Source organism: Pyrgilauda ruficollis, unplaced genomic scaffold (genome assembly GCF_017590135.1).
Source record: "Pyrgilauda ruficollis isolate IOZ18807 unplaced genomic scaffold, ASM1759013v1 scaffold26, whole genome shotgun sequence".
NCBI classification, from domain to species: domain Eukaryota; kingdom Metazoa; phylum Chordata; class Aves; order Passeriformes; family Passeridae; genus Pyrgilauda; species Pyrgilauda ruficollis.
In genome coordinates this window covers 3,116,829-3,139,439 of record NW_024523933.1, presented here as the reverse complement: position 1 = coordinate 3,139,439, position 22,611 = coordinate 3,116,829, and the positions used below count along the sequence as shown (strand labels likewise).

General features: G+C 35.6%; 1 protein-coding gene across 1 annotated transcript in view; it reads right to left on the bottom strand.

Moving 5' to 3' along the window:
• Window positions 1-22,611, bottom strand: part of SCEL (sciellin) — an 86,955-nt gene that overhangs the window by 5,140 nt on the left and 59,204 nt on the right. Inside the window, exons 13-17 of the mRNA XM_041471252.1 lie at window positions 18,103-18,162; window positions 16,386-16,442; window positions 15,319-15,378; window positions 13,843-13,932; window positions 10,367-10,441 (exon numbers count right to left, since the gene is read on the bottom strand). Of these exons, the coding sequence (XP_041327186.1) occupies window positions 10,367-10,441; window positions 13,843-13,932; window positions 15,319-15,378; window positions 16,386-16,442; window positions 18,103-18,162 (342 nt within the window). The remainder of the gene's footprint in view (window positions 1-10,366; window positions 10,442-13,842; window positions 13,933-15,318; window positions 15,379-16,385; window positions 16,443-18,102; window positions 18,163-22,611) is intronic.

The window sequence follows — 22,611 nt, the reverse complement described above, 5'->3', positions numbered from 1 at the left end:
TAAAATGGCAGAGATACCTAGAAGGTAATTTAGGTACAGTTAGAAAACTTACATCCAAACATTTTTTCCTGGACCCACTGTTCCATAAACTGTATAACTTGCAGACTACTTGAGATCTTTGCTGCAACATCACTAGACTGGCATAAAACCCCTTGCCCTCCCTCCTGCCATGCCAGAACTCCTGGGTCTGAGTAGTGATGGGTCTGTCACAGGCAGTGATGGATCTATCAATCTTACTCCCTCTGGGTCCCTTTTGTCCATCCTTGAGTTGTGCAGTGTGCTGGACACACTTCCAGGGCTGGAGGAGAGCTGATCTAAAATCAGCCCTTTCTGGGGCAATCTGGAAATAGAAGAAATGCAGTACAGTAAAAGTATTTCTTGAGTACATTCACTGGATTGATGAAGGGTTCATGAATTGTGGTATTACTAAAGGAGTGTATTCTTCTTAGCTAGATCTTTTCCTTGTGTTTGTTCCAATTTCATCATGAGAAGCAAAGTCCCTGCTATCTTCATTCCCTGTTTCATTTATGTTTCTACCGAGGAGATTCTGATTCTGAATTAGAAGGCAGGGGAGTTTTTAAATAGTCCTGGTGATCTCCAAATTAAAACCGAGAAACCCCAGTTCTCAAAGCATATGCCCTCCTCTGCCTGGGTATCTGGGATGTCTCTCACTAGAGTGGAAGAGGCAGAAAAAAACATTGCTCCTTCCCAGATTTTGTCCTTCAGTTTTCCACAGATGTCAGTCATGTCAGAACTGGTGTGCTTGCTCCCAGACAGAATTTTACTCTGAGAAAACTGGTGTTTTGTTCAAAAGGCTTTTTTGTTACTTTCATACATGTTGCTTGGGCAAATGGATAAAGTCAATGCTCAAATGCATTATCAATTGTGAAAACAGCTAAAAACAGTCACATACTTCTGTGTCATTAGCATACTTTCTGCTTCATTAGCAGTCACATACTTCTGTAGATTTCCCAAATACTGTTTAACTATTTGGCTATTTGAAATTACAATGCTACAAGTATGGTTAGCTGGATTCTCATTCTTAATTCCAAGATTTGAACTACATACAGGGATAATATAATTCAAAGTTCTGTGAGTGGAAACTCCCTGGAGAAACCAGAAGATGTGAAGACAGACCAATGTTTTCTGGAATATTCATCTTAGTCAAGTTTGACTATTAATTTCAATGGCACCATTATTTACAACACTTGTACTGTTAAAATTCCTTAATTGACTTATTTGCATAATGCTTTCATCTTTTTCATAATGTTTTCTCCGTTTTCTGCTTCTTTTAGTATTTAAACATGCAAAAATGGCTTGAATGACAGAAGCTTGTCCTTTCTTTCCAGAATTGATTGTCTTCTTTTTTTCCTGAGTAAGTAGTTTCAAAATGTTGGCTGCCAATTGTTTTGACCACAATAGCTGTCTAAGCTCCCTAAACAGATGTCTGATGACTGCACAGCAAAGCCAAGATTCAGACAAGTGCTTTTGGCATGATTATATTCAGATATTGATTCTAACAGGACCAAACCAGCCACTTTTAAGTCCTGGCACAACCTACAATGCTGTCAATTTATAACTGACACTGACATAGTTATAAAAACCCCATGAAAAAATATTCCATTTCCAAGCAGCTTTCTTGGAAAGGGAGGGAAACTGAATTTTTCTTGGGTCATTCATACAGGTGCAGCAGTACCACCCAGAGGCCACCGCTGTGCTGGACACTGCACAAATTGGAGTTCCTGTCCAAAAGGGCTCAGAGGCTGGAAAGGCAAAGAAAACACTACGGCTTAGAAGAGATTATCATATAAATCTGTATTTGTAATAGTCTTCAGATGAAACTCCCCAAAATTTCATTCTCTCACTGTCCTACTCCAGCCAAATCTGAATGTAGACAACCCTTCTAATCATTGGCACTGCTTTTAATTCTTAATTAGACCACTTGTATGAGATGATGAAATTCCAGGATTTGGTCTTTGGTCCCAAGACAGTGTATTTTTTGTTCCGGAGTCATTCCTGAGCTATCAATAAGCATATAATGAATGTGCAAGCAGTGTGGCTATCCAGTGGAACATGGGCCATAAGGATCCAGCCTGCTCTGGGCAGGGAATGTGGCAAAACGACTACTAGGAACATCTTGTTTATTCCACAAACACCACTGTGTTACACAACCTGCTTAGGTATGTTGGGGGAGACATTGAACTTGGCACTCCCGTTTTCTGGGCCCAGTTCGTCTGTTCAGAGAACATAATCTCCATGGTTTTAAAAGGTGGTAGTTATTGAGGTGTTCAAGAGGTCTCATTTTAGCAGATTGTGCCAAACATATTTGAGAATACCTGCAGATTTTTCTCTATGTAATGCAAGGAATGTTTCTAAGTCCTAGTTTTGCTGATGATATTAGATTTGAGTTGCTCAGACCAGGCAAAGCACAAAACAGAAGGGGAGGCCTTTTGAAGTCAAAGACGGACCTTAGCAGTTTAAGAACTCAGTTGTTCTGCAACAATTAAGCAGCTAAACAGAGCTATTCTGGTCAATAATTTCAGACTTTGGCACATCAAACCTACCTATGTATTTAGTCTCTTTATCCTTTGCCTTTATGGAATGATGGATGTGTCTGCTACTGTGAAGAAAAGAGAGGTGTTGTGATGCAGCAGAAGGAAGAAAAGCAGGCATTTCTCCCTTGTAGTCTGGCATCAACTAGTCTGAAAGCTTAAATCACCTCCTGGTGTAATGGAGTGGCTACAATGAGCAATGTTCAAGTATCATCAGAGAGCAAAACCAACCAAGTGGGTACTTTTCATTCTAAACAATGAGATTATGTTAAAACATCAAGTATCAAGGAAGGCAAGCAGAGTAGCAGAGTTCTGACCTTATTGTTGTGAGTAAATAAACTGAACACCTGAAGCTATCACATTTGATGTTTTTTACAAGCCAAGGTAAGGAGACTCTGTGAAGTAACAGTGTGTCTTGTCAAACTGACACAGATCTTTATTTCAAGAGGAAGAGGATGAAGGGACAGTGTTACAGATGTTTACCACTCTGTGTCAAGCACTGATAGAAAGGGATGCTCAGGCTGAGCGTTCTGTGGAACCCTACACAGGATACAACAGAATATATTAACACTGCAAAGATGTTCTTATGACATTCCTTGTTCTTGTAAGTATCAGTAGTTTTGAAGCAATCTACATATTTAAATGCATCAATATGCATTATATGCATTATTTCACTCCTTTGCTCTGATTGCTTGATTCCCCTCTCCGTAGAGCAATGCCCCAGCTTTGTAAAATAAAGTATCCATTACACACTGAAAAAATGGGCCTGATGAATCACAAACCCCCACATAATTTAGTACATCATCTCTCAATACAGCTTTTCAGTCTAATTTAATGCATTATTGAAGATAACACGTTCATTAAAACAGCTGCCAGCAAACTCTTCATTTGGATTGTTTCATGGAAGGACTAGTCAAAGGGAAATGAAACACCACAGGCTAATGATATGCAAAAAGGACAAAAAACATTTAAGTTTTGATACATTGGTATTGAGATGTTAATATGATTTTTCTTAATGAGTACTGCTCTGCCAGATACGGTAAATCACAAACCTGATGTTTCTTCTTAGCCAACTTACAACATATAATAAAAAATAACAAAAAAACACATGGCAAAATTACCAGGGCTGTACAGTAAGGATGACTTAATGAGCACAGAATTATTATTTATTGTTTCTTATTGCTACTTCTCTGTCAGTGAGAATTTAAGTAGCAGATATTTTCATCCAGAGCTCCTGGTCTCTGGGGGAGTGAACTGAAATCTCTCATCCCCTCAAACACTAGGAAGTCCTAGATTCTAATGTTCTGGCTTAAATGAATGTCTAACATCTTCCATTATAACTGGGCTTTAGCAGTAAGTGTTGGTCTCTCAACAGGACCAAATTTGTGATGTTAAAATTTTGCCAGTATTTTTTTTACCCCATTGTACCATTGTTTACTGGTAAAGCACAGAGTTTTAACAATTATAGTTTAACTAGGACATGTCATCAGCAAGAGACACACACCAGAAAAATTATCAATAACTAAAGATTTATTAGAGTTACTGACATTAATTAATAAGATATTCATAAAATTAACAAAACAAAATATCTGCTGTCTCATATCTCCATTACATAATCAGTCTGAACATCCTTTAAGCCAGACAACATACTTACTCAGCTGCAGGCCCAGTGGTTTAAATTACACAGACATCCAGACCTCCTGCCTCCCCTATGAAATGTGCAGTCAAGGAGAGAGAGTTTGACCGAGACAGCCACTCACCAGTCTGTTATTAACCTATGGCTTTAATACTTTGCATGCTTTTAAGCTCTTGCCTAGGTCCAGCAGCCTCCAAACACTAACTCTGTCTTTGTCATGTCCAGGAAGTCCTTTTAAACTGAGATGTAAGGAAGAAAAGCCCATTCTGAATAAACCATAATCTAAAGCATCTCGTGACAAAGACTAGTAGTCAATACCTTTGTCTGTCCTGTAAGCTACTGAACTATTGATTATTTTAGACAACATATTATAACAAAGCATGAATTCTTCTTTCAGTTTCAATACTTATATTCTCTCCAAAAGGAAAAAAGAAAGGCTTCACTGTAGTCTCAAAGGAAGGAGTGTAACTGACATAGTGTAGATGTCTAGAAATCTGAGCTGCTCATTCCAGGGTCCTTTGCAAACCATGGTAGTAAAGATGTACATTGATTAATGTCACAGTAAAATAGATGTTTGCAATCTGACCAATTGAATTGTTTCTTACAAATGTTTCCTTCTCTATATAAGATAGAATAAGTCAAGTAACTCAGAAATCTACACTGTAGATGTATAAATTTAGGCAAGATGAATCCATCCAAAGTGTTTTGACAGTCAGTTTAATAAAAGTAGGAAAGATAAATACAACAACATACTGTCATGCAGTGTAGGTATTTCATTATTTCATGGCAACTATTAAGTGTGCACTTCTTAAAAAAACAGTGATTAAATAGTTACCAGAATTGCAAACATGGATTGGGGTAGTTCTTAAAACCCTCTAGCAATTTTTTGTCCAGATTCCTTCTGCAGTAGTAGAGATGCATTTTCCAAAAATCATTTGTTCCGTCTCAAACTTATATTAATTATATTACTATAATTTAAGTTATTTGGGGAGAATCTTTCTCTGGATTTTGATGTCTCCCCTTGGAGGTGCAATATGAACCCACTTCCCTCTTCATAAAAAACAGTAGTTTAAACTGAATTACTGGCTTCTAAATGGCTAATCTTGATGATGAGAATCCCATTCATGCTATGTTAAGTAAACAGATCTTTATATTAGAGGAAAAGAGAATACAGCCCCTTCAAAACAAATATGTAGGAATGTCCTGGCATTCAGAAAATTTGAATGAATTACATTGATTTTACATAAAATTTAGTGGTTTCACAGATCTTATAAATATACTGACCAATATCTTGTTTTGCTTCCTGCAATGTGTGTATGAAAATGCATCTAAATTCTCATTAAAATAATTCTTTTAATGACCATGCAGTAGGACTTCATTCAGAGAATTCCCAGTGTAAAAATGAATAATTTCCCACATTGTTTTGAATTAACAGGCCAACACAATTAACTAACGATAGTAATTTCTTCATCATACGTTCTGTATATCAAAATTAGTAGATCCATTTTTCTGCAAGAGAGAAAAGATTGGTCAGAGATGCCAAGCAAAGCAGTATGCTCTAAGTGCCCTACAATTAATTTTCCAATCTGATTATTTGCAAAATTCCCCATTCCCATCAGATTTTATGGTGAGTTAATAACAAAAGTATTTTAAGAAAACAAATTTTTAATATAATTTTAGTTAACATGATCTGATCTCAAAATTACATTGTTGAAAACTGTTTTATCAGATTATTTAATCCACATCTCTGTTTGTCTTAATTTGGTAGAGAGGTACTGATTTATAGTATTGTGAAATAATAATTGCCATGAAGAGAGAAGACTTAAAATCTAGCAACTTCTAGAAAAATTAATAAAACAAAATGTTTATTTGTCCCTGCCTTGCACATTTTTTACTCACTTTGCTCCTCACGGAGGTAAGAATCATAATCACATGTAATATCTTCATTATGATTTCATAGATTTTGTATCTTCTCTCATCACAATTACTCCATTAGTTGAAAATACTTCTGCATCCTGTCTTATTTGTTTCAGTAGAACAATCTGATTCTCAGATGGCCTTGCAATTTATTCTCTCTTCCAGGGCAAGGTGCCATTGCCCCCCTCTAGGTGTCTCTATTGATTGCACAGGTACAACTCTACAGAGAGACCTGAAGAGATGAACTTGCAGTGCAACCAAGATCTCCCTCACAGATACAGCATAATTGTGTCTAGAACCTGGGGTTGGATATCATCCTAAGCACCCAGACTTACTGAAATAGATGCTTTGAAAAGGTTTAAGTACACACAAATGATCATAAGCAACAGCTGTCTTGTCATATATTGAAATGTTTTGAATGAAGTTCACTAAACGGTTTTTCCCACCTTCAGTATTATATATCTTGTGCCTTACCTTTAACTTTGGAATAACAAGGCTCACAGTGCACAGTTTGTTTGTAAATCCAAATGCTGTCTCCTGCTTTTAGATCTTCCAGAGGTCTCTTACATACTTCACACTTCAACACACAAGTCAAAGAATGAAGAAAAATTAAAATGAAACATTTTCGTAATACTCTTACCCAGCATGCTTTCCTTTAGGAAACAAGCAACCCCAGACTAGAATAGGAATTATTAGTACTAAAATATAAAAAATTAACTCTGAAAGAGTAGTTTTAGAGAACAAGAAGTTAGATATCTGACTATGTCTCTTTTAGATATCTAAAAATCAGATACCAGTGTCTCAACTGGTTGCCTAGGTACTCATTACACTCAACAATCCTGTCCTTCCTCCAGACATTTCCAAAAGGCACTTTTACTTTCTCTGTCTTAGCTTAGGCTTTATCCTACAATAAGATGAATCTCCATTTTGATATCCTTTTCTTTCTTCATTGAATAAATGGAGAATGATCACACATAATCATCTAACTGAGAGTAGATCTTAAAGAATCTAGACCTGCATATTTCAAAATATGACACTTTATCTTAACAGTTAACTGTGTTTCCCTTTCTTGCAGTATCTGGACACTGCTTTCACAAATGTCTCAAAAAAGTTAATTTTTTTGAGATAGAGAAACATTGCCCATGTTTCACATATGAAAATGCACAGATACACACAGAGGCTGACTTACCAAGATCACAAGGAAAGCCTACAGTGGATCAAGAAGCATGGTAATTTGATACAGAAACTAGGATCTTGATACCCAGATAATTTTATTTATTTATTCAAATCTGATTAAAGAATAGTAAATTCTGGTTTCTTTGGATATTTTATCCACTGATAAGTGAAAATCAGCATTAGTATTAAGGTGCTATTAAAACAATCTGCTGTCTTCACTGATTTTATATTTCTCTGTTTAAATCAGCAAAAGGGTGGCCATGTGTTCAAAGCTCCAATCACCAATATTAGCTAGAATTTTTACACAGAGGAAAAAAATCTAAAATTTGGGTTATTTAATTCATGTACTTTTGGTATATACCTTTACAAGGAAATTAAGATGGTGTACTGCTGTCAGCTATATGCAAATCTCTAATGGATACAGGGTATTTGTTAGGAGCTAAATTAATATTAATTATAAGAAATTGCACTGCTTAGCTAAATACATACCTACAAGCATGAACCAGAGACCTACATCAATTGTTTAAATTTTTTTGCCAATGTTTTCATAAGTTTGTAGTTATACAAAAACTAAGCTGAACATTCCTGGCCGGACAGGTCCCCATTTGATAGCAGGTAACAAAAAAAAGATAGTTTAAAAAATAAACTTAAGTATTTAACAGATAATTCAGCCGCTGCTAACATGTTAATACTCCTAATGAAAAGCCCATTCTTCTTTATGTGGGTTGATCTGTCTAAAAAGAATGGAAGCAGACCAGAACTTATATTTACTTGCAATAATAGTATTGAGGACATATCACATAGTATTTCAAATGGAAGAAAATGCCTTTCTGATGCTCAGAGAGCTCAGAAAGTCCACAGTAAACAAAAAGCGTGTGAAGCTTCATGCATGTGAAGTGCAACCTTACTGCTGTATTCTGATGTGTGTTACTTTTCATGTAGTAAATAGGGACAAGAATTGCTGTCAGAAGCAGAAATAAAAGCTGTGCAGGACTGAGCAGAAATATGATCTATGCTAATGCAGTGACTTTGCTGCATATTGTTTGTTAGAACAACAGACTCTGTGTGTAGATACCAGCAGAAATAAGACAAATGAGGCAGAAAGAAAACAGACTGTGGGACTGAGCGCTGCCAGGCATACCCTGAGAAAAGTTTAAGAGTGAATTTTAGGCTGAGGCCCAGGGTTTGGAATTACAAACAAAAGAGATATTTCTTCTGTGCTTTAATTCTTCATGGAAATAGGAAAAAATTTCCTGCTTTTTAATAATTAAGACTGTTTTAGATGTCAATCAAGAACACCTAAAAAACTCCATAAAAACTGAATAAAATTTCACAACATGAAGAAAGTGTAAGTGGATATAATTCACAGTATCAGACTTGAACTGAAAGCTCAAAAATGTGTAGGACTTTAAGAATATATTCAGCTGCATCCTTTATCCTGCTTATGGTTGCAAGGGAGGAGAGGCAAAGAGGAGAGTAGAGGGAGAAGGAGAGAGGGAAAAAGAAAGAAAAAGGAAGGGATTGTGTAGGGAAGAGAGGGAAACAGAGAGGTTAGTATTTCCAACATTAATCTTCTCCTCCAGTCTCAAGACTTCTTATTCTCACAGGTGGAGAAGTCCTAAGGCCTAAATAATCTCATATTATATGTGTACTATAATGCAGGTATTACAATCAAATTTCATTTCTTGATAGCAGGTGAAATCTTCTTACCTTGAAGCAAGTCGAATGACAGTAAATTTGCAAGGCATCTAAGATCATTTTGGCATCTATGCCCAAGGGCTTCCTGCAGTATGTACATATATCTTTTCCAATTATACTCCTGTGTATATAATATAACATCAGCTGTCAGAAAAAGAGCTGCCATTGAAATCTCAAGCAGAAAATTGATAAGGTTAGCACACTGCGTGGGAAAGACATTTGTATACTGTACAATGGCCATAATGGAAAAATGTTATTTGTGTATTCTCTCCATTCCAGTTGACAGGTGTCATACACGTGCTCCTGTGATGGGCAAATTGCTGAGCATAATTGTCAAGTAGCAAAAATACCTTGGTAGATATAATGGTCTTCTCTGGTGTACTGAATTAAGCTGCTGAATGTTTGGGAGCATGTATACTAAACAGGGATAAGGTGGAGGGGAATGATTTTAATGTTGTAATCTCAAAAGTAAACTGGTAGTTGAATTCAGACTGCCATAACTTGATCAGTCTGGTTCACAGAATTCTCTGTGGTGCAGAGGTGCCTGAAAACCTTTTTGACTTTCTGCACTGCGGACAGAACTCATACCTTCATGGCAATTATAGCAAATTCATGTATGAACAGCCTACAAGGTATTCGTGACAATAACATTTTAAAAATTGTCTCAGCTCTTGCTGCACTCCTGTGTGACATCACTCTGTACTTTGTCTAGATACAGCTGTTGGTGTTGTTTTAGCATTACTAAATCAATGGCTCTTGCTCCTTGCCTGTCATGACAAACTGCTGTACTAATATTTAATCATCCCCAGAGTTCCTTATCCTTATGTTGGAAAGGATACAAGTTTTTCTGATTAGGTATTTCCAGGTAGTAGGGCTGTCCAAATGGAATTGAATATAGTGAGAACTTTTAACTTCTTTTTCCCCATGAGGTAAGTTATTACAGATTGAGAAAATATCCTGCTTATATTTGGGAATGTCTTACTGGTGTGAAAAGATAGTTTTCAACAGCATTGTTATGTGAACCTATTCCTCCACATTTGTACATAAATTTGGTCATTACCATTTCCACAAAGGAAGGAAATTTTGCAGAGTAAGTGGCTGCCTGAAGATAGAAACCTACAGAATCACAAAGCCAACTCTGTCACTTAAGGCACTGGCTCTTGTTTCTATAGATATTTTCAAATGTCAGCTGTGACAAGCCTAACATAATATTAGGCTGCTGAACTGTGGTAATGATTTGATGGTAAGATCTCACTGAAAGAGAACTTTGTATGAAAAGCTGCCTCATGATGGTGACTTCCAGGGCTCTCTTTTGTCTGAAGACTTGAATGCTTATGTAAATGTCTGTGTCCTCTGGTACTCTACGATGTTATTAATGTGTACTTACCGATCAGAAGTAGAATAAACAGTTTTGATAGTATTTCCAGTTATGTTTTCTTCATAGGCACCAAATGGTGATTTGCTGTGAAGCAAGAGTACATAGTTATCACTAAACAGTACTACATTTTTAAAGGCTTCACTACATTGATGATTATATGCAAAATAAACTAAGAAAACATGCTTGCAAAAAACATACTTGGTGAGGAGTTCTTTTTCTGTTTTTTTTCACAACCATCAAGACTAATATATCAAATAAAAATGTAAATTAGTAATATAGTAATACTTGTAATATAGTGTCCTTAGACTGTTCTATTTTTGAATGATTCTTCAGCACTCCAAAATTAAATCCATGAGGCCATTGAGCAAAATTTACATAACGGTATTGGGTTTCCTGTGCTGTTATCTCAGCCTAAATGATGCATATCAGAAAATGGTGTCAGACTACATTTTTTCATTTTCCTCTTCTTTTATTTGTCTTCAAAAAGCTGTCAAATGGCCAAACAAAATTACAATATGTCCCTAGAATTAGAGTGAGAGTCTTTGTAATTCAGGCTTCTCAGTGTATGATTTGTGTTCACAACAGTAACTGTATTGTTCCTTATATGAGTAGAAAGGAATATTCTGAATTTAATTATCAGGGAAGTTAAATCTTCCACTTTTAACAGTCCCATTTCCAAGTTACTTAAATGTCAGTTTTGTTTTGATGGAAGGGATGAATATGTATGTGACACTTGAAGAAGTAATCTTGCCAAACAGGTTTTGAAGATTTCCGAAATGATTTATTTATCCTATTCTCCAGAAATTCTTAAGGTATATAGTAATTATTACATGTTTCACATCACTCTTGAATAGTGTTCTGCAATGTTAGGAGCAATTGTTTATAATCACGTGTATTTACCAAATAAATACATTAGTTTTTTCCAGGAAATACAACAGATTGATAACGTGTGTGTGTGAGGTGTTTTGAAGCTCAGATAATCTTTTCTACACATCTGTGTTTTGTAAAGTACATATGTCTTACTTGATTTCTGTGCAGCACCAGAAATGTATTTAAAATGCATTTACTGATAAGCTGAAATAATAAATGTTTTATTTATATCTCATAGAACGTAACACAGAAATAACAATGGGCTTGTTATTTAATCAGACTGTAACAAACCTAGGTTTGCTCACCACAGAGGAATTATCTCCTCACATGAATGCCCAGTGCTCCATTTACATTTCAGGTGAGATGAAAATAAGCTTACTAAGCAGGAATGCAAACTAAAGCTAAGTGATCACCTTTTGAAAGAGTTTCACTGACTGAGAAATTCTCTTGACCAAGAATGTGCACAACACATGTCACAGGGTGGAGTATATTGGTAGTGCAGTTGCCTAAAGTTTCTTGCTACAGTGAAAAGTGGCTACAGTGCTACAGTGGAAAATTATTTCTTCGTTCCTGTAAAGTATGAGCCTGTGCTTGTTATTTTTGTTGTTAAGCTTATTTTTTCCCAAATCTTCCATCTAACTCGTATTTAACTGTGGAATCTTGGGCAAAGTGATGGACACTCAACATAAACTCAACATATTATGGGTATTTACATGCTGCATGCCTGAAAGTAACATTATCTTATAGGAAGTTGTATAGAGAAAAATACTTTTCCTCAAGTCTCCTAGTGTAGAGAACATCATCCCTTGGATTTCACTAATTGACTGGAGTATTATGGTTGAAATACACAAAAATATATATAACCACAGCTTAGGTAGAAAACCACAACTGGAGTGTGTAAAACAAAAAAACGCTGAAGCTACAGCAAAAATATTTCCAAAGCATCAGTTTCTAACCTTGTCAACTGAAAGTGTAAGGAAACTCAGAACATTTAAATAAATGCATAGTCTGACAGCTTGATGAGACACCAAGTGAAAACTGAGTCCCAGTGTAGCCTGAGAATTGTGCATCTGATCACGTCCCTTCTTTCAGTTCATATCAGTCACTCCTTCACTTGCTATGGTGTGACTTGTTCATACAGCAAACTACTCAACAAAAATACTCTGTTGAACCTATTGCATAAAACCTGAGAGAATAACCTACAAAGACCATTCATTTAATAAGTTTTCATGAATTAAAATGGGATTAGAACTTCACGTAGAGGGTATAAAGTCTATCAAGTGTAAGGTAATGTTGCATATTGCTGCAGCACATTCTTTGCCCTGTCATTCTTCTACTACTGTTCTCTATTTTAACTTCCAAAGAAAATCAGCGTATTACAACTCAGAGCCTGTATGTGCACAAAATTCTGAAAAATGCTAATTAATTTTTCTGTTGAATATTAATTTTCAATCTTAAATTGTAGGCTGTTCAACTTTGCTTTTATTCTCAGCCAATTTATGGGTTTATCCTTCAAGGTCATGCAGAATTTTCAGAATACACAGATTTCAACTGTATTCCAGCTGCAGATGTAAGAATATGAGTGATTAAAGATCCTGTGCCCATTCATACCCACAGCAAGGATCAGGTGTGCATAAGGTTAAGGATGGGGACATTGACCATAATTCCTATTAAGTATCAGTCTGTGACCTTTACTTTCCCTGTCAGTAAGGCTCAGGCTGAGTCATCAACCCTGGCTCAGGCAGTTTGCAGCTATTATACAGCAATACAAACCTATAGGTTATGTCTTTAAACAGTCCTTCCTACATAATTAATCCGTATAGATGGGTGGATTGATACTGAAAAGAGCTCTTCTTAATCCAAAAAGATCTTTCATTCAAGAATTATATATAATACTTTTTGTTGTCATATTTTGGGAAAATAATTTTGACCATGAAGAACAAAATAACATTTCCTTTTATTTCAATTATTTCCTGATACCAATAGACATGGTATACAGCTAGTTCCTTTAAAAAACACTACATCACATTTTTCACTCAGGTTTGCAATATGTGGGTTTGTAGAGGCAGAATCCAGCTAGAGCATGAATACTGCAAGAGAAACTGTTTTTAAAATAGTTTGTTCTTGGTCAAAAAGTCAGACTCCCATGCCATAGTGTCAGTGATTGGGTTGATGATACATGGGTTCAGATTCATCCCATATTGGTTTAGGAAGTTAAAAAGGCACTTTAAGGGAATAGTTTAATGTTTGCCTTACAGTCTCATAAAGAAAAAAGTTCATAAGAAATAAGAGCATTCAGGAAATGCCTTTCCTCTATTGATTAGATAAGAATTCTGGCTTAGTTGCCCTCCTAAATTTTTTGTTTCATCTATCTCTCCAGAGCTACACAGGGTGTGTCTTGTCCTCCTCACTCTGTGCACTAGAGTTAGGATTTGTGACCTTCTGTGTGCCTGGGATCCTGGATGCAGATTTGGAAAGGGGCTGCCATGATTCGAGAGACCAATGAGAGCTTTCTAAGCATTCCTGAAATTTCTTGCATAAAAAAGATTTTTATGATTTCTTTTCAAGAAATGGCACTTTAGCCATTACAGTACCCAATTAATTTTCCACAGTACCTGGTCTTTCGTTCACTGTCACTAGAGTAGTTTATTTCTGGGAGATGATTTGGAGCCCTTGGAGGATTTTCATATGCTTTCTCAATTATCCTAAAATAAAAAAGAAACCGCACAACAAGAAAATAAGCAATTTTTAGAAGTCTTTTTCAGCTACACAGTTTTAATTTACTCTTACAGTCATGAATGCAGAATCTGGGACTAGAAAAAGCAGGTAAAAGTGATTTGGCTTATTTTGGTTAAATCGTTGTTGGTGAAAAATAATACAGTCACTGACCTATAATTTTTAGTCCTCCTTTATGGTGATATATTCATATATTTTCATATTGGAAGTTTCATCTAACTTTAATTGAAGTCTAGTTTCCTCAAAGATATTTTAGTTCCAAATTTTCTTTTTTTGGATATATCACAGTTATGTTTTAATTAGAAATGACCAAATAAACACAGATACGTAGACTAATTTCAAAAAGCGGGATTCAAGCAAGAGAAACCTCCTCCTGCAGTTTTCCTTGACACAAAACATGACAGGCAAACAAACATAAAAATACTTTGTCATACAAATTATGGGATATCAGGAATAAGTGCTAATAATGTTTCTGATGATTTTACAAAGCAGTGCAGACAAAGGCTGCTCTTGTTTGGTTCTGCCAGAGGTTATATTCTGGAACAACGTGATCATTATCTGCCTTAACTCTGGATGTGTGGGCTGCAGCTTGATTATTTCAGTGAGCTTGCCAAGGACAGAGGCTCTGCTGAACGACCCTCACTCAGTGCTTGTGGTGCTTTATATGCAGAGTGGGGCTGCAGGAAGCAGCACCTCCTTTGTGCCCGACTCGTGATGGGGCAGGCTCCTGTCAGAACTGAAAGAGAAACTCATTCACTGGAGATGCTCAGTATATGCTTCCCTGGTCAGACTGTTGAGTGGAACTGCTGGGATAAAAATATTTTCTATTAAAAAATAGAAAAACTGCCTATCTATACAGATAACTACATTTTCCCTCTTCATGTGGATATACAACTAAATGGAGCACTCAAAAAAGACACCATCAGAATGGTACCTAAAAACATACTGCTAACCTCACTTTAATTGTCCAAAATGGATCCTAGATTTTGTAGATAATGAAATCTAGTAGCAGTAAAGCTTTTATACTAGGAATGCATTTTCTTATATTTGTTTGAGACGCCAGCAGCTGGATTCACAGAACACTTAGAAAAGCACAAAAATACTTAGGAGGACCTTGTCACTAGTCATTTTTATTCTCCATGAGAGATTATAGGTTTGACTCATTGCTTATCAAAATACATGCAACTTTATTGTTATATTTGGTTAATCAGGCACATTTTAGAAATAATCTTACTCACACTGGGCAAATTCTGTTTGCTTGTAAAATGAATTCATATTTTCTGGTTCTACTAAACAGCTACAAGTCTTGATATTTGACCATTAAACTTTAGAGAGGATTATGCTTTGATTCTCACCGCTTTTTACTTTGGTCATCAGCAGACTTTGCTTCAGTGTGATCCCCAAGGTCCTCATCTCTGAAAGTGAGAAAGACCTCAGAATTAATAGAAGTATTTTCTTTAATCTAAACATATTAAATGGACTAAATTATTTATGTTGAAGAAAAAAAACCAAAACTGTATGTGTTTCCCAGGTAAGAGTCCTGACTACAAGTAAGTTATTTGTTCAGGCTTCAATATTTTTCAGTTTCTTTCCAATGTGACACTGCAAAAGAATTACAAATGGCTCAGAAATGTCAAGTCCATTATAGTATTGCAGGATAATTCAGGTTGGAATTCAGGGACTTCAGGACTTCTCTGGTCCAACCTTCTGCTCAAAGCAGGGACAGCACTGAGGCCAGACCAGGCTGCTCAAGTATTTGTCTACTTGGGTCTTGAAATCCTGCAAGGAGAGAGATGGCACAAGCTTTCCAAGCAAGCTGCTCCAGTGTTGGACAGCCATCCATACAGCCAGTCAGAATGTCTCGTGTTTCAGCTCGTGGCCACTGTGTCACATTGTGGTGCCACGCTACCGGTGGAGGTCCTGTCTACATCTTCCAGATTGACTGTGGCTCTGTCATTTTAACTGGGTAACTGACTTTCATTCAGTTCAGGCATCAGGACCATGAGCTATTGAAATGGTTATCAACGTGTGTCCCTTGCTTTGTTATCATATCCAGTCCAAATCTCTCTTCCAACTGCTGGTATCTAGGGTTGTGTGCAATCTCTAGGTCCATGGGGTCACATTTATACCAGTAACTCATCAATTACTGTCTGTGAAAAAATCTGATTTAGTATAATAAATTTCATGTGTTAACATATGTCAGGTATATAAAATATAATTTTACATTCATATTGGATATTAAATGCTCTCTAATAAAAGTATTACCCATTGACAAATTAAGTTTGAAGAAAGGTCACTGTTGTCCTCATTTGAAAACAAATCAAAATCTAATTAATTTTACTGAACAGAACCTATTAATACCAATACCCAATCCACCGTAAATATTTTATAGTATATAAGAGGCAGATTATGGCAGGCTTACCTCCTATTTTTCTGATCAGCAGTATTTTTTTGAGTCAAATCTGAAAGGTCTTTTCCTCTGAAAAAAAAAAACCCAAATAAAACTGTTAAGATATTGCCCCTATCTAGGAAGGGATAAAGTGTCATAAAAGAAAGAAATATATCTATGTTTCTATTAAAACAAACAAACAAACAAACAAACAAGCAAAAAAAACCCTAAACTTTTAGTTAATTTTATGTTAAAATTTTTCAAACAGTAATGTTCTTCAAGAAAGTATGTTTGTAATTTTCCCCTAGCAAGGTAAAGTTCTGTACTATTTATTTATTTATAAAAATTATTATTGACTACATCCAAGAAAATAAAAATGCTTTTTAAAATTGTATTAATTCCATAGTTTAAGATTGTTCTTTGCCAGTGAAGACAGTGAAGAAGAAACATGAACTTTCAAAGAATTTATAATTAATTTACAGATTCTAAGCAGTTTAATCCATGTTTGCATCAGTTATTTGCAGAAATGAATTTTTATTTTAATTAAGAAACTTCAGCTTCTGAAGATAAAACCTAAATATATGGCCACATGTCCAAAATTTCACTCCTGGAATGACAAGAAATTACCTCTGTGTGTCATCATGGTTAACAATTAAAGCACTGATCATGTCTGTATTTATATTGAAAATGTTGGTTTCTGAACACTCACATATTTTACACATAAGGATATATTTTCTTTGATTTCTAAATACAATTAAATTAGAGGCAAGGTTTTTTTTCTATTTTCTTTACTGTTTTAAAATGGTTCAATGAATTCAAGAATGGAATGACTTATGAAAATACTGTAAGAAAAATCCCATGGTTCTCTTTAGGTAGAAGTAGAGAGCAAAACAGAAGGCCAAGTCAGCTCTGTGAGACTCCTAACTTTGTCTCTTCAATTCATGACAGGCGTAAAACTTTGGATATTACTGACATTCAGTAGTGTTTCAAAGCCTTAGACTCTATCCTAACAAATTCTTCATGAATTAACATTAAAAAAAAACAAAACAAAGAAAAGATACCCAACTTAGAGTTTAGTGCTAAATGTATATCTGTATGTATACCTGTGTGTGCATATATGTAAGATTGTCTACTGTAAAACAGATGACACAGGTTGGCAACATTTATCTGCTCTTACTCTTTAGGACATGGTTCTTGAAATTTATCTGTAGTGTATCAGTGCTCAATGTGAGAAATTTTACACAGCTATCACTAGCACAGTACTCCACCAGTTCCTCCCTTTCTCTGTGCTGAAGGGCTGCTTGCAGACCTCCAGAAACTTGGCTTGAAACTCATTGAACTGACACACTGTTCAAAAAAGAAAATTTAAGCTTTCTTTCTTTATGGATGACTTTCCTTGCTGATTGAAATGCTTTGTTACACCTTGCTGGGCAACACATCATCCCAGAGTTCTACAATATTTTGCTTACTGCCCCTTCTCTAACCATATCAAAGTATTTCAGTGATAGTGTAATTGTGGAAACATGTGAGACATGTATGGAGCTTGCTGTAGGTAGTACTGGTTCAGCTGACAGTGCACATGCCAGTGAATTAATCTGTATTTCTATATTCATCTTTCTGTATAAGGAATGCTATTTATTAATCTATAAACATTTTACAGATTAGCAGCTTTACCTTTCCTGACATTCTCATAGTTGCAAACTACTCACTGCCTTAGAAAAGTAGGGCCTGAGGAACTTTGAACACTTACTCTTTGTCACTTGTGAAAGAACTTGGAATCGCTTTGCTGAGGTTATTGAGGTCTTGGTTCCTTTAGAGACAGAACAAAACCCAGATCAAATCACAATTAGTATAGCCAGCTGTCAATTAGTCAAATTAAATACTAATTTAAAAAAAAAGTTATAATTGACACATTCTTTATTAAAGAAATAATTTAACTGATGACAATTATTTTAGTAATTCAGAGGTATTCATAGATACAGCAATATGCCTACCATATGCATATTAAGCACATACTCTTCCTGGAATAAAAAGACCAAATTATATTTTGGGAACAAAAAGTTATAGCTTGTGCTTTTGTCCAGAAGTATAATTCCCGCTGAACATGCATTGTGGACAATTTTAAAGAGTGTCTGACCTCAAACATGATATGATACAAGAAAAAAATCTTTACCAAGTAGTACAATCAACCAAGTACTTCCAATATGTGTGTGAATCATATCTTGTCTATTATAGACTAAGTCTTTCTGTCTAAATAAAAAAAAAAGTCCTTTTGTCTCTTTGGTAGGCTATCTAGACCAGCTCCTTCCCAAGTGAACTCTCACTTCTCACAAGAAATGTCATACATAAACTGAGAGCTGGTTACTGAGATCTGGTGCACTGATTCTTGAACTTCCACACAGGGATAGAATGTCATTTCTCATTACTATCTGATGTAAGGAAAAAAAAATCTTCCTTGAATTACATCTTGTTGGTTAATTATTTTTCCTTTTTCAATATACTAATATTAAGCATATATTAATGTAACAAAACTATTAAAAATAGAAATGTAAATTAATGTATTTTATGTATTTTGAATTAAACTTTTAGTAGTATCATGACAAAACATGGAGTGTTGCTTTGCTTTATTTTCCTTCAAAGTACTGCACTAGTGTTGACATTTCTGTAAAATACCTCATTTCTGTGAAAATGCATTTTCAAAAGGCAAACTCCTCTACTTGAAAATTTTTCAGCAGCTTTACCTAAAAAAGCTACCATCTAGTAACATTAGCTCACTACAAAAAAAAATTATAATTTTATTCCTCAAAATAAAGCAATGGGGAAAGAATGATGCCTTTGATGATATGAACTCCTATAGGACCCGTTATATAACCTGGCAGTCAGCAATGTTCCATATGTTTCTTTACTGACTTTTCATTCTCACCTGTTCTGTCATGAAACAACATCTCCATGGAACATAAAGGTAGCCTTTGCACAGAGTTTTCAAAAATAGTTCAAACTTGGCCTACTGCCTGTTTGGAAATAATGGGGGAAAGAAATTTCTAATAATTTAAGACTTATTCCTTTAGAAATGCATGTACTAGCCCATATTAATCCTTGGTGCAACTCGAAGGATGGATGAGTTAGTTCCCTTCTGTAATCTTTAAATCATCATGACTGTGTAGCTGACAGCATTTTGTTACTTCCTCTACGTTATACTTTTCTTGTCAGTGCTTTGGGTATCCCAGTGGGTTGCAAGGAAGATTTTACTTGCTATCTAGGTGAGGCTACATGTGCACTTCTTGTCATCTACAGCCTGATTCATAGAACACCAACACTGAAGTGTCCTAATAAGTGAACAGAAACAGTTGCTGCTGCAGATTGCAGCACAAAAATACAAGCAGACTGACCTGTTCAGATACACATTATGGCTCCTATGAAAGAGAAGTTCGGTAAAAGAGAATCTTGGAAGATATTAATTTATTGTACACTTCTCAAACTTTCAGCCCCAGGACATATCTTGACAGGACTGCAGCAAGTAACCAGCGCTGATGTCCTGCAAGTTCTTTGCCTTGAGATGGCTGGCTTAGTGCAAAGCAGAGGTCATAGGATACAGAACTGCAAGCTACTGGTTCAAGCATAGTTCAGGTTATTAGCAACTGAAATTAAAGAGCTGTTATTTATAAAAAGGACAAAATGTAAGGTAGAACAGGCTGTAGGACATGGGATATAACTCAGAATTTATCTGATTGTGCTCAGGGCATACTTTTTACGCTTTTTAGATCTCTCTTTGCTAGCAAAACTATGTTTACTTTAGCGTTAGCACACAGCGCTATCAACCAGTGTTGATATTAGAATATAATCCAGCTTCACATTGAAAGTTAGAGTAGATCTGCATTATAGCACCTAAACAGAATTTCAGGTAAGGTTTCATTTGAGAGTTGTTACTGTGCTAAAAATCAGCAATATAACTTACATCTTTTTTAATATTTCTAAAAGAGAGGACAAGTGTTAAAGTAGAAAAAGACTAAACTATATTCATACATTAAAAAATCTCCTTGAATATCAGAGTATCAGATGCAGTGAAAGGCTGCTGTGGAGAAGGATCTCCAGTTGCAAGTATAATTTTCACTTGAAAAAATAAACTATTGTTGTGTCCAAGGCTGGCTGAACTGAATTCATATTTCTTACATTTGTCAACAACTTTTTAAAACATAGATGATGATGATGATGGAAAACAGCAGCATAAAACTTCTATACAAAGAAGTTTAGACAAACTAGGGGGAATGTATTTCAAATATGGTAGGTGGCTTGTGATAGATGTTGACATTTTTCATAGGTCATTTCAAAGGATGCCACTTCCAAGTATAATATTTTCTGAGACAGTGATTAAATCCCTGTGAACATTCTGCCTAGGGTGAGTATTTTTGAAATGGATGAGACTGAGGTAGGTCAGACAGCCTGCCAGGAGGAGAATGTATAGTTTGCTCACAAATTTAATAGGATGAAATATTTTAATAAAGACTCAGGACATGGCTGGAAGTTTTCAGGAACCCCTTACTCAGGATAACTAATATGCATTTTTGTATTCTATATAAAAATACTTGAAATGGCAGTACAGAAGATTTTGTATTGCATATTGTACAAAAGGCTCTCAAGTACTGAGGAAAACACATTTGTTACAAAATAGAAAATTAAGATTTGGAGTAAGACCTAGGTATGCTTGTCATTATTGTTAAAGTATGGAAGACAATTATCTTGATTCATTTACTTTTCTGTTTGTAAGTGATCACCTCCTGAAAAAAAAAAAAAAAAAAAAAAAGAAGTGTATTCTGCCTTTAACAACATCTTTGCAAAAAAATGCACAAAATAGCACTGTGAATCCAGAGAAAGCCCCACCCTGAAGGACAGAAAAACTCATGTGCAACTGGGCTGCTGTGGGCCTCATGCTATAGACTTGTTAGCAATGAAATTTGCTGCTGCTCTCTGCTATTTTGCCTCTAGCTGCTTGAGTAAAATAGGATTAGAAATCTGACAACTAATGAAGACAGTCCAGAAGAATAAAAGAGTAGCAAAGAGTATGAGTAAAGTAGGTTTAAAAAAAGCTGTCAAGGCAGGCTGCGTGCAAAATGTGTTGCTCAGTTTAGCCAGGGACTCCTGTTCTGCCATATCTTGAATCCCTATGCCTCTCAGACACAAGCAGAAAGGGAAATTATATAGGGCTTGTGTGACAAACTCTACAGAAATCAGCTACTTTCCAAAAGATTAATATCTCTGATATCAATATCAGGAAATGTTCCTTCTTTATGGAACAAGTGTGGTTTGCATTACCTGATTGTATTAATGTTAGCTATCTCATGCCCTCCTTGATTAAATGTATGAAAGATCTATGGACGTTTTCTGTAAGCAATCTTTAAAAGTAGAAAAATTAATGTAATATGTATTCACAAAAAGTGATTTTTTTTTCCTTTTATGCTCTGCATCAAAAAGTTAGAGAAATTGAATTGTCTACATTTTGCTTTGCTTTTCAGTCTGCATTTGATTTCTAACTCAGTTCACTTGAGATAGGGCAATAATACAATACTTTTCAGTCCTTCTGCTCTGTGCTTGTGAATTTCACTTGTTTCAGATAGTAATTATGAAATTCTGGTGTATCTGGTGACAAGTCATATCACCATCAAAAAGAAAAATACAAATTAATCTGATCCACACATTCAAGTACATCTCCTAGTTCTTTCTGATTTCTTGGGTTTTTTTAATCTTGAAAACGTGCAGATAAAGTTTCAATCAGGAAACATGAATCACACCCACAAAAAAGCTTTAGTTATGTTATTCTTTAGTGAAAGCAATGAAAATCTTTCTAATATTTGTATTTGAAAATTCTGAAGACAATGAAGAAAGCATCAATGCAAACAGACTGTCCCTAATGCTGAGGTGAAATTGAAGTTGATCCTAAACATGTGGGAGTGAAAAACAAAATTTCAAACAGACCCCAGCTAAGCTCTTGAACCTCAAGGATCAGGAAGAGAGTATGAGCCCACGACTCTCTCATTATTTAGTGAATACTTACCTAACCTGTAAAAGTCCTGAGCCTCTATCTACATGAGCCCACGACTCTCTCATTATTTAGTGAATACTTACCTAACCTGAGCCTCTGTCTAGTTCCAAATATTCCCTAATTCTCGAAGGCATTCTTGCCTTATTACCTAGAATTTTATCATCCATCTTTGCTGCTACACCAACAGTTGTCATAATACCCAAGCACCAATATTATATTATC